At 42.0% G+C, this 13,619-nt stretch overlaps 1 protein-coding gene across 1 annotated transcript; it reads right to left on the bottom strand.

Moving 5' to 3' along the window:
* Nucleotides 1–3,404: 3,404 nt before the first annotated feature.
* On the bottom strand, nucleotides 3,405–12,942 carry LOC129380279 (male-specific histamine-binding salivary protein-like). Its single transcript, XM_055061078.1, has 5 exons — nucleotides 12,884–12,942; nucleotides 11,020–11,189; nucleotides 8,697–8,779; nucleotides 6,906–7,013; nucleotides 3,405–3,697 (listed from the first exon to the last, which is right to left on the bottom strand). The coding sequence occupies exons 1-5, from the start codon at nucleotides 12,932–12,934 to the stop codon at nucleotides 3,537–3,539; spliced, it is 573 nt and encodes a 190-aa protein (XP_054917053.1). The 5' UTR covers nucleotides 12,935–12,942; the 3' UTR covers nucleotides 3,405–3,536.
* Between the last annotated feature and the right edge of the window lie 677 nt (nucleotides 12,943–13,619).

A 13,619-nucleotide genomic window follows, 5' to 3' on the forward strand; every position in this document is an offset into this window, starting at 1 on the left:
GAATCGTGGCGCTTTAGCAGCAGCGCCCCTCGGAATTACCTTGGTTTCCGCGTATCGGGTGATCCATCTGTTGCCGCAGTCAGATATTGTAAATGCGCCTAGAAGGTACACTCCAACTTGAGCAAACGGCGTTTCTGGTAGTGCAACGGGCTGCAATAGTCAAGCGGGTTTATTCGGTGGTACTTCGCGTCGCTGGCACTCAAGGCAAGTTCTAACGTAATGTTTCACCTTTGCTGCGAGCCTTGGCCAGTAGCATCTTTCTTTGATTCGTGCCACTGATCGCGTGTAACAGATGTGCTCACAGGTGGCCTTGTCATGGCAGGCTTGCAAGATTTCGTGGCGGAGATTTTTGGGAACTACTAAAAGATAGCTCTTCCCCTTTGAACAGAAGTTCCTCCTGTAGAGAATAATCTCGACACATTCGTAGCTCGCCCTTTCAAAAAATCTTTGAGTGAGTTGAGCTCCCGGTCGTCTTCCTGTTTGCCGAGAGATGGCGGCTGTATCAACAACTCCTAAAATACCTGCGTATTCACCCTCGTCTGGGCTCGGCGGTTTAATCGGTGATCTCTAGAGGCAGTCGGTATCTAAGTGCTGTCTTCCCAATTTTTAGACTATTGTCATGTCGTATTCTTGAAAATTGTTTTTCGGGCATCTCACCTCACTTCCTTGTTATGAAAAATAAGAAACTTGTTTATCGCACTTGCGCAAGACCACGTACAGTAACTTCGCTCGATCTAACGGCGTGACATGCTTCGAGACATTGTCAGGACGTTACTAAAGCGAAAAATAGGCCCTCACGTTAACCTCACTGCAACCTGCCTAGTCAAAAAGCATTTTCTTTTACCTAGATGTATGCGTTGACGCTGCTGCGGGTTGTGTATTCGAGAGGCAAGCTGTTGCTTGCTGAGTGCCTCCTTAAACCATTGCTACCATAAAGTGCAAGTAGCAGCAGTATTGTAAGAGCAAATACTGAACGTCTTAGCTAAACTGAAACCCTACATTTTTGGTGTAATGGCCAATAGTAGATTATTTCGAATTTGCTTTTCTAATATTGCTTTCATTCAAGCACAAAGCTAGCATGATTCTATCTGGAGGTGTATATCTACTATACGTGGACGCTATCTTCGTCATTGATGGAAATTGATGGAAATTGTTTTCTTGTATGATGTGCATGGCTACTTGGTGCGCACATTATTTGCGGTACTCTAACATCCATCATGTTAGGAAAAAAACGTGCTGCTCAACTCATAGCCCTATTTACACCTTCATCATAGTTTATTCTTGGAAAGCATATCTTGAGTATATCTTAAGTGTACTGAAAGGTTTGCAATCTGCGCACATCCTTATTAGGCAGGCCTGTTTTCCCAACAGCTCTAGAGCAATTTTTCAGAATTGTTTTGTAATGAGACTGTGTCTTGTTGCAACGATAAGCGGGTATCAAGGCTATTCGATGACAACATGCATGAAATAAAATAACTAGGCCTGAACTAATTAGGATCAGTTTACTCTTTATCGGGGTAACATTCAAGAAAAAGAGACTTCGTCTACGAAGAATAACAAATCAAGACAACGTATAAGGTTTCCTTGCCTTCAGTGGTTTTAGCCATGCATAGACGCAGCATTCGTTGCCTCAACATGTCCATTAACCTTTGGTGACTGTAATATTTTAATTTTACCACACCGCTTCGCTCCACCAAAAGAAAATGGAACGCTATCACGTATATTTTGCGGAATCTTTACAATGACGAATTACAAAATCAAGATAATGGATATCGCCGTATATACTCAGCGGTTGCAACACTTCACTGGGGTCGGTGCAAACGCCGTCTAAAATGCGTAGCGAGAAAGTTCCGTTGCTCGAGTAATTTTTTGCGCCAGCTACGGTTGCGACCACTGCCCAAGTATTTTACACTCAGGTCACGAAAGCTCCGGGGTTCATGCCACTCGAAAGTGAACTTGGCAAGGAGGCACTGGACCTCTCATTTTAACAAGGAATTACGCAACAACAGAATGAAGATTTCGATAACACATTTTCGTTACCGCAAGGAATAAAATAAGCAAATTGTGTCCTTCGGAAATGTGTGGTGCTCTAGATATTGTCGCAGTTGGAAGATGAAAAACACACTACGTCGAAGAGCGTCAAGCATGTCAATGCGCGACTCAAGAAAATAAATAAAAGGAAAGGGATCCAATCGGGAGGGCTCACGTAGCTACCAGAGACCAATTGCTGGTAAACACGGGGCTTCGAGGGTCGCTAATCCAGGAGAGATAAATGGGCCAGAGCGGCAGAAAAAAAAACGAGGCGCCCCCGCAGAAGTGAGAACTGCTTAAGGAAGCGACACGTGGGTGAAATTCTGCCACGCGACTGGGAGACGAAGATGGGTCGTCGGGTTCCGGACTTCTAGCCTTGGGGACTTCACCCTACAGGTGCATCCTGCCAGCCTGTTCCCGGAGGTCGCAACACCGGCTGATCACGGACTGCTGTCCGAGGCGGGCAAACACCTGCTGCCATAGTCGCAGGAGTTTTCCAGCTGCCTGGCCAGAACACCGCCTTCATCTGCACGTGACCCCCAGCCACCTACGTCACCTCAACTAGCCGGAGCTGCTACACTCTAGCCGCCCGATCGTCGGTTGAACCCATCGACATTTTGGTGAGACGACCAAAGTTTTGGTTCGTCACCTTTGGTTCGATCTCTGAATAGCTGCTCAACGCGCAGCTTGCGGAATATCTAACGTAAAAAAAAATTCAGCAAAACTACCCTTCAATGAAGACCAACATTAAATTGCGTGTCGTTATTTATATGCCAAATGTCAGCGACTTTCGCGGTGTAAAAAAAGACAAGCTTTAACTCAGTGTTGTCATTCCATTGATTGCAAAAGATTGGGAATCTTGCTCATCCGTATTACTGAAAACGAATGATATCCGCTGGCGATCAGCACCAGAGATTGTAGCGGACGTTGTTGGCGATGTCTGCTGGATAGAATCAGTTATGACTGAAGGCAGACAGGGAGAATGGACAATTAGGGTTGCGCCCTTTTCCAACACAGAGTGCCTCCACCAATAGCAAAAGACATGTTTTTAATAGACAGCAACAAACAGCTGCAAATGTAAGAGCAATAAAACAGTTGGAAACCCGAGCATACGATATTCCCACCAACCACTTCTGAAGCAGCCTGCTAAGTTGCTCCACTGCAGGGACGTCTGCTATGGCTGGCATTGTCTGTGCGGTCCTCTTAAGTGCAAAATAAGTAAAATAAGAGCCCATTTGCTGCTATCTGAAAACGGATCATGAATCTGCGTGGCTCGTTTTTTAAGTAATGGAGTAAGTTTAAAACAAATGTTTTTCTAGACTTCCATACACTCAAGACTACTAATCTAGGTGGCTTGCAGAATTCATTCATGCTTTGTAAAGTTATTAGGCTTTATTTGGCATAACATGTGACGGTAGCTTCAAGAAACCATCAATAAAAACTGACAAAAGAATAATATCACTATCTAATACTTCACATAGCACTTGATGCTAATTATGACACCATCATGTTGCAGCTGCAGGTGATTCAGTCGCATCTGTCTTGCTTTTGCAATCTTCAGTGTAAATATGATACGTTCTCCTTTTCCCTGCTAAATATTGATACATGAACAGGCAGCAGGGCGAAATGTTGTCAACTTTTTCTTCGCTCACCCATAGTTCATAACCTGCAATACAAAGCAGGTATATATTGGCTTCACCAGTTAAAAAAAAGATTCTTATGGTAAATAATTAATGTCCTGCACGTGTGGGTTTTGCAAATGAAAAACCCAAAAGCAATGAACAAAATTACTTTGCGGTGCATGTTTTTTTTTTTTTTTTTACATGCAACTTTCTTAGCTATATGTAGCTTTTGAGGAAATCGATGAATTGACTGACAGTCGACTTCCATTATTTCGACCCCTCTCTTAAAGTTAAACTTGGTCTAAATATTCGAAAGGTGGAATTGAGAAATGGACCTAAAGTGAAGGAATCCAATTTTTTTATTCGCTTGAAGTAGTCTGCAATGTCGTTTTGTCTCTTTCTCCTAAAGCACAACTCAATCAGGATGCAGTGAAGAGCGCCGATAAATTTAAACCCTGCCAGGGCGTCGGACAGTCCCCATGCTGGGAGCGTCATCGTCGTAGAATGGCCACAAACGTCACGGTCTCTGGCTCTGTTGAACCCTACAGACGACATCAAGATAGCGACGTCATCTGCCGAATGTATTCGTGCAATATATCGTGGTGATCAAAAATACCGAAGCGGTGCGTTTACACGTTAAAACTAAAAAAAGAAAGCGTTTTCCTGTCCTAGTAATGTACGATTCCTGGCCAGGTGAAATTTGAAGAAACGTCAAGTTAACCAAACGCGAATGAACGGCTGTTGGCTGTACAATGATTTTCTTACTGGACAAAAGTTGTCTTCGAGCTCCTTGACGGAATCACGCTGCAAAAATAATTGAGCAGAAACCACAGCGCAGTGGAACGTAATTAAAGAGACAGACAACGGCTATCGAAAGGTTGCTTTTTCAAACACCGTAAGCAGTGTATGGGCTTAAAAAGAAAAATCAGAAAACACAGAACAGTCGTATGCTCGAAAGTAACGGAAAACGTCACTGGTGTTAGTGCAAGTTAACTGGATGAGCAGCTTGAGCAATCATCACCATTTTTCGGGAGCTCCACCTAAGCGCTGAGAAGTGCTGCACGTAATAATCTGTATTAACGTATTTAAAAAACATGTTGCACTGGCCAAGTGGAAAGTGCCCGCGCTGCCACCAACTTCATCTTTTATAGTCGCATTTTGAACAAGGCTGGCTTTTTCATGCTCTAGGTCTACTCGCAGAAATATATTTAAAACGGCGTAGATTCTCCTAAAACATATCCAACTCATATGAACTCTCTCATCTAGACTATCTGCTATGTCACCATAGGTAACCTTTCAGTATTTCAAAACCTAACAAGGGTGCTTCCCACAGCTTTAAACATGCGCATCTATTTTTCATAAAGTACGTATCACCGCTTTACTGAATTCACTGTAGTTTCAAGTGCTTCATTCTCTCAAGGACACTGTATCTCATTTTATAATGTGTAGCGAGCAATAATTATTTTTAATAGAAAAACCTCCTGTTTTCTTTCTCAGTGTATATATATATATATATATATATATATATATATATATATATATATATATATATATATATATAAACGAGAAGAAAAAAACATAGGGGCCCAATTTTCATGAGCCATATCATAAGAAGCCAACAAACAAGGACACAAGGAAAGCATAAGGGAATTTACTTGTACTTGTAAATTCAATATTAATTTAACATTAAAATAATGGAAATGAAAGTGCATATTAAAAACAACTGGCCGCTGGTGGGATACCAATCCATGACTTCGTATTACTCGTGCGATGCTCTTACCAGTTGAGCTACTGCAGCGCTGCTTTCCGATCATATATATATATATATATATATATATATATATATATATATATATATATTACTTGGATTCCACTGCCTTTCAATCATCTGCAGCGAATGTTACACAGCACGAAACGCAAAGTTCCCCTAATCTACCGCCTTTCTCTCAAATATCTATAGCTGCCGCGCAGAAAAGATTTGGGAAGCAGGCACTTTTTTCGCCTCTTAGAGATCAGATCTAAGGCGCCCGTTCCTGCACTGACCGTCGGCGTGCGTCAGCGTCCCTTGTAACCAAGCGAGCGAGCACAGCGGCACATGAAAGAACGAACGAGGAGCGAAGCGCGGGTGAAAGGCAACGACTGCCAAGAGAGCGCGAGGAGAAAAGCGGAGGAGGAGAGTATTGCGATACTGGGAGGAGAAAAGCGTAGTGTTGCGAAGCGACGACCGCTACGAGATGGCGGCACAATAGCGCGCCGTCTGTTGACGGGTGGCATGTGGAGAGCGCGTTGACCAATGCCATAATATATAGAAACAAAGCACTGCATGAGTGGAGGTCTTCGCTGCGGCGACTGCTGTGAATGGCGCTGACGCGTAACCCACGCGCTGCCTCTCACAATCTGTTGATTAGCGAGGTAGTCGCGCCACACTTGGCTCAGTTTGCAATGTGCCACGCGAGACTGATTGTCCGCGCCAGCCATTATATCACGAAATGAAAACAAGTATGGAGCTGCGCTGATATTTCGCATTGCGGATTGTCGTAATAGTCGGTGAATATTTTAAATAATGTTTTGCTGTCAGTCTTGACAAGCAGGAAATACAGCGTTCGACAAGCAGTTCGCGCGTTGATCGCTCTGTGTATGGTCTAAGTCTAATGGAAACGTGTTCTCCTGCATGCGCTCTCAGATTTTAGGCAAGATGGTGCAGACAACGTGACGCAGACCCCAGTCATCTCAATGTGCTAGTTGGCTTTCACAAGGGCAAAGTAAACCGTAGTCACTGGCTGATAAGTAAAGCATTATGCCCATGTACTAGCCCACCCAGGCTGAGCATCACCATCGGACGCCTAATTAATTTATTTAAAATTTCAGAAAGGCGCTGAAACAGAAACCTACTTGCCCACCGAGAAGTGCCAGGTATTAGACGAGGGTGATTCGTACTACTAATGTTTATTTATATATTATTGATAAAATTTTAACCAAGAGTAATGGCAATATTTGAAACTATCACACGGTGAATACACACTGCCAATAAATTCTACCAAGAACATTGAAGCACATGTCGGTGGATATTACGAATGTGCAACATTCCCACCTAAAGGAAGCGGTAATTTTAGGGATAAGGGTGATGTTCTTGCAGATACCTTGATGTCACAGCCTCAAACATCGAAGCTTTATGCTGTCGTAATGTAATACCTTTTTTAAAACATAACAAAATATTTTCCACTTTGAATTCAACACTTTCCAGCTGCATACCTCCAACAGTTCTTCCAACTGCGTTGACGGCGTACGGAGCGTAGAATATGTCGCATGACTCTCCGTCGCTGAATACAAGAGCGTCTTCAAACGTTAATTCCTCGTTACCTGGGGAGATGGAAAGCAAGATTGTGGGAGTACCTAACAAAAACATTTATTACCACCTAGCTGCGCACTTCTTTTGTGCACGATATTTAGAAAATGTTCAAAAGTATGTCGAATGGGATACCTAATAAAGAACATTCTCATTTTCGCCCATCTTTTTCCTCCCCCTAGTATTTACCTGTACAAAGAGTTGCCTAACTGTCCGTTTTTCTTTGTCATATGTGAAGTTTGAATGAATTTTCTGTTTAAGATGTAAGCATAAGTCCTGGTGTTTGTACGGTCCTAAGCGTTACAATAGCATGAGCAAATACACTAGCAGAAAAATCACTATCACTTGTATCACGGCAGATGTTTAAAAGCTTAGCGAGATTTCAAGCACACATTCAATCATGCTTGCCAGTTACGTGCTTGGCACGACAGGAAGTCCAACAGTGAAAGCATTTGTAATTAGCAGTGGATTCCATAAGTTGCACCGGGAAGAGAAAGCCTACGGGCAATGCGACATTTGAGGTCTTTTTTTTTCGTAACCAGGGATGCCACTGCACATTAAGAATACATGCTGCTAGACTCTCTTGGGAAACAGGGACTTCAGTATCCTTACTTCTGTCCAACTTGAATGAAAGTTGTCACATTCCGACGTGCGTATTTAGTTTCATAGCTCTGCTAAAAACATGAGCACTATGCAGCGTAAAGTAATGCGAACCGATTGAAGAACACAATAAATTATGAAAGCAGGCATAGATTGAGTAAAAGGAGGATGCGCATAAACGTTACTTTTTCCCCCACTGTGCCGCGTGTCACTGGGGATTACTAATGTCGCGAAACATTAGTAACGTTTGCGCTATATCCTCACTGATTTCCGTTGGATGTGATGTAGTCAGTGAGGTCACATGACACCAGAGGTATTGTTGGTTTGTGTCCTTCCTCTCTTTGCAATTTTATGTTGGAATGATAGAAATGTTCGTGGTAACTTTTACTCCATAGCGCTGAGGATAAAGGCTTAGGGAACAAATTCATTCACAAAGAGAAGACGTCGAATCAGCATACATTGGGACACATATTGGGGCATATATTTCGCACAAGGTGGCATGGTGTTTGTTAGTCAACTGTAAAAAAAATATTTATTGCGGTACGCCGCTGAATCGTGGCTGTCAATATGCTAGAAGGCTATATCGCCCCTCACATATCCCCGTACCACTTATATGCTCTAACACAGGTGAATGTTTGGATGGAATAACGAGGAGAAGCTATAATGTAAAAATGAAGAGAGTTAACAGGGAGGCAACGAACGAAACAGCGAACACTTCTACATAAACGAGCCAAATAATTAGTCAAAATCTACCTCCACAAGTATACAATTTGCAGCACGATCGCGATACATCAATATGCTGGTGATGAGATTGGGAATGAAGCGTTATTCGGCTCTATTGAAATTCGTCCTCAGTGTTCCCATTGCCATGTACACCAATATCTACGATATTGCAAGCTGATGATAAAATTTAATTCGAGGTTGGCAGGCCATTTGATCCTATTCTACCATGGTAAGATGGAAAATACAACGTAACATTATCTTGTTTGCAGAAGAGATTGCACCCACCTCAAGAATTCCAGAGGATTCAGCGTCGCACATGTAACACAAAAATGGCAACCTTTTTTCTGTATTAAGCAATGACAAAAGATGCTTACCTACAACCTCGTACTTAATGCCGTTTCTTGTGTTCGTGTAATTGTACATATAAATGGCGAAGACTTTTTCCTGTGAGGTTTGTCTGAAAATGCAAAGTCGTGTGTTGCAGACAAATTTTCAGAGCGGAGACCACAAGACAATGCTTGTAAGTACCCGAAAGTTTAGATGGCTGCCTATTAGAGAGCAAACATGAAGCAGAGCAATCGATACACGTTTTGCGAAACTTCCATATACATTGACTTCTATCAAAAATAAATATTCTTTAGATGTAAAATGCAATTGCCTGGAAATATTGTACTAAATAATTATGGGATGAATTGTTTTTGCCTTTGCAGCTGCGGGGTCATCTTGGGAAACAAAATATTATATGTAAGCCTAAGTTAAAATTGTTACAAGCTTTTTTTCAGATTATCCATGTAATAATTTCCTGAACTAATAAAAGCTTATCGTGTCACAATGGGTTTGTAATGCCTCTTTGGTTTGGGAAGGACAATCTCCAGGAACGTCACGGCAATATCGTCAACTTGAGGTTCAAACAGGCACGTCACTCAGGGACGTCAACTCAGTCTGTGACAGTTGTGCTCCTCTCTCCACCAGTTTTGAGTTTTTCGCTGAAACTTGCAGAGAAGAGCATGCGGTAAAAATTTGAATGGGCTGCTTTGTATCTTAAAACACTTGCGAGGTTCACAAATGATAGGCTTCATGTCTTCGAATTTGGGGAATCGTGTTCCTGCTTTAGATACGAAGTTCATTAGCCCAATTTACCAAAATTTTTTGCCCCATTATTTCATCTAGACATTCCCACACGTATATCTCTGCCGTAAACACAGCCCACGGAATACCAATTGGTTATATTTCCAACCTAAGGAACTTTGAATGCATATCGCGAAACGCCTTTTTAAAAAAGATAACGTCTTCCAGAAGGATAAGAACGAAACTGAAATGAAAATCAGAAAAGCATGCCGTCTCTCCATTAAAGAAGACGACAGCAAAGCATTGAAAAGCCTTGTTATGAGAAACCAACAACAAACTAGCAATACATCATGAAAGAGAAAAAGTAGAAGAAATCGACTAGATCATGAATTCAACCTGGGAATCACTCTGCGTAGCACGAACGACCAAAGCATTTGTAAGATATATGTAGCATAACTCGTTTTTACGGAATGAAATGCCACTAAAGTCCTCTGCGCAAAAAGATGCCTCAAGCTTACGTGCACGTGTGTGACATCATTACCGCTTCTTAAGCGCTACCTTGCAGTCAGCTGTCGGAAATTCAACTGAGCGTTGGCGTTCGCTAACCCACTGTGTTCTGTTCATACTGCAAGATATGGAATGCTAGAGAGTAAACGTGCGTAGTAGTTGGCTACAATAGCAGCAACTGGCATGAAAGAGAATGAAAACCTGTGTGCACAAATTCACGGACCGATTCTACAAAATGACTACCTGTGTTGCCAGTCCCTCGCAATGGAAGAGATGCCTCGAATATAAAAAAATGCAATCATCAGCTAGTGCTGTATCGCTAAGCTGCGAACAACTTCTACCACGGAATGGCGGTAAGAGTGAGTAGCGTTCGCTACGCGGTGACAAACGAAGTAGCACAACTTTGAGGCGTAGTCAGTTCCCTCGCACGTTGTCTACACGCATCCACCCCAACTCATACTCAAACTTAAGCCCACTCGCTTATGCACGAATTATTTATGACTAAGTGAATGGGTGCGCTTTTGAATCAGCATGCTGCAGTGTTGGTGACGGCTACCACTGACCGCACACGAATTTTCCACGCAGAAGGGTTTGTGACGATCAGTGAGTGAGCGAACTGACAATCATACGTCTTTGCAAACTGATGTTGTAAAGAACAAGTCTACAGAAACTAAGCGTGCGGAGTATAAATAAACACATGGTGACCAAACGAAAGAACTTTAGTGAGTCCAAAAAGAAATTACACGCCACAGCTAGTAAGTGACTGGCAATAAGAAATGCCGCATGTATTTGGTGCAGCGAGTGCCCAATTATGGTTCTTGAATTACCATACTGTTGCTCTGTTTTTTTTTTTCTTAATTTGAAAAGTACCCGCCTAGCCGAGTTGCTATGGCGTTCCCCCGCTGACCTCGAGGTCACGGGTTCAATCCTGGACGATGCGGATTCCAATGAGAGCGGAATGCGAGAATGCTCGTGAGCCGTGCACTAGGTACCCGTTTGTGTACCCCAACTTTTCTAAAATATTCCGGAGCCCCACACAACGTCCCGGCTAATAATCGGATAGTGGTTCCCGGATATTATCCAAAACGTAATTTTCTTTCATTAGTATCTAAAGGCACTTACAGCGTTTTGTGATCCTTATTCATGTAATGGATTTCTACTTCCGTGCTCTTCTTTTCTTGATCCTTGCTTTTTTCTTTAACACTGACACATTTGAATTGTTCGCCCCATAGGCTATCATTATTATATGTTGCGTTTGTGAGATAGTATGTCGAATTGCCAATCTCGATGCTCTGAAAAACAAAAGTTAACGACAATGCATTGCAGTTATATGCCTTCTCTAATACTTTTCGACTCTCACTTCTCATGCTAGCGCTAAACCGCATTATCTTTTTTAATTTTTAGGAAAACCAACAGCCGAGGCTTCGCATTCAGAGACAAAAAATTTTAGGGCGCAAAATTATTTAAAGCATGCGGAACAACAGAACCTTTAGACTTGGCTTCATAACATGCGTTTTAGCCGAACATTTACGCAGAACATACAAGTGCTTAAATGTATTACGACTGTTTGCAAAAAAAAAAAAAAAACACAGCACAATAAACCGCGAACTGAAAATAGTTCTTCCGCGTTAAATGACACTGAAATGGCTGAAAAATGAGCCACTGTACTTTCATAGAAAAATCACGAGAGGTTTAGCAAGTAAACACAGCCACGACATTATGGTTAACTACCTAGTGTTGTGTTTAGCGATCAGTAATACTTAGGAAACAGTATATAACTTATGGTCCCCTCCTCAATCTGAAATTATTTGAGGCTGTTAGTGACAAGAGTCAGAGGAGTGAATAAAGAATACGGATCGAAATACCGATCTATTCGAACACGCTTAGAACATTCTACAAATACGACACAAATAAATGTTGGCTAAAGTTGGCTGATCTATCAACCTGACTATTGCAAAATTATGGCTAGTGTTGAAATAGTTTTCACCGTCCACGCCTCTTGGAAACGAGCAAATTTGGATTCATTCGCCCAGCGCGGAGGCTTTTCCTCAGATGTCTCATTTTCCTGCGCCATCGCGCAATGAGCCACTCCAGACACAACGAAAAGGACTAGCAATATCATACTGAGTAACTTCGAAGGTCCGCCAGTGGATGGAATGCTTGACAAGTTGCCACTTCACTTTTTATATGCGCCCATCTTGAGGATTAACAATAGGAGCACATGTCAACACCTTTGCGTAAACACACTGAAGCAAAAAAATGTTTGCTTGTGCTCTTGTTTGAACTTTTGATTCAAAATAATAGCGTGGTCTGACGCATTTGGAATGTGATTTTTCTCTTGTTGTACTTACATACATGCGTGCGCTACACTCATTCTACTCCGTTTTGTTTGTGTTTTAAGTACATTTTTCTTCAAGTAAAAAGTAGTCATTTCATACATCAAAGCGGAACGTTCAGAATGCCTGTATATTTCTTACATTAAATTGGTCGTTCTAGGAGAGCTGCCTTTGGCAAAGCTGTACGTGCGTAGTCTTATATTAGGGTTAAAGATATTTACAGTTCCTGATATGAATTTATATTCATTTATTTAAATTTGAAAGTGACCACGAAGAGTAGGGGCCTTGCTTATGGTACACCGAAGGATAATTTCGGCGTTAGTCCTATATATGTACATTGTACCCAGAAATGCTACCGAAAAACTTCCCAGATACCATTTTCGTAGTTCTTTTCATAAGAATGGCACATATGTGTTAACAAATGTTCTACGCGTGCGTTCTCACAAGTGAGTGTAGAACGTCATGTAGCATATGCACAGGTAGCCGTATAAAGCAGATAAAGAAGTTATGAGGAATACAAAGAAGTTTAATATGTATGCAAGATTGCTAGAAAAAGACGCACATTGTATAACTAAATAAATGAAACTGGCTAGGTGACTATGTCACGGTTACATTTCAAAAGGGTGCCAATAAATCAGCATCAGAATTACCATCGTATCGTGGCACTTGCCTTCCAATGCGAGCATCGCGCCGCGCCGCATCCATACGTGTGCCCTTTGCATCGCAGCTGCAGATATTCACAGCAGGTGGCACGCCACTTAGCAGCTGCACACGCAGCTGTGCATGGTAGAAGTATTGAGGAAGGAACATAAGTTTATATATATATATATATATATATATATATATATATATATATATATATATATATATATATATATATATATAGAAAACATGTATGATAAACTTGATAGTTTCAAGCAGACTAGGCAGCTCTTTTTCATCGTCTCATTTCAAAAGGAATGTCATTCATTCGGCATCATCATCATTACCATCGTAATGTGCCATTTGACATGAGCGCCCCGCAGCGTCGATACCTACAAACTTTGCATTGCAGCTTCCTCACATTCCACAAGGTGTCCCTTCGTGTAGTTGTTGAATACGTTATCAGTTGCATGCTGCACGTAGCTGACCCCGGATGAAGCAGGCTAGGTGACCATTTTTCACCATCCCTTTTCGCAGGAGATGCCATCAATGACATCAACGTTATCAATAGCAACGTAGTTTGCCACGGGTCAAGGGATGTTACGTGTGCACCACGTAGTCTGGATACATGTGCTTACTCTTCGGTATAGATTATGGCACCTCCTTGAAAGGGATGATGCTGAAGAAGCGATTCGTAGAGCTATGTGCGCAGCTGCAACCAGGCAACATCGAGCTCAACTGGCC

This window comes from Dermacentor andersoni, chromosome 10, assembly GCF_023375885.2.
Source record: "Dermacentor andersoni chromosome 10, qqDerAnde1_hic_scaffold, whole genome shotgun sequence".
NCBI classification, from domain to species: domain Eukaryota; kingdom Metazoa; phylum Arthropoda; class Arachnida; order Ixodida; family Ixodidae; genus Dermacentor; species Dermacentor andersoni.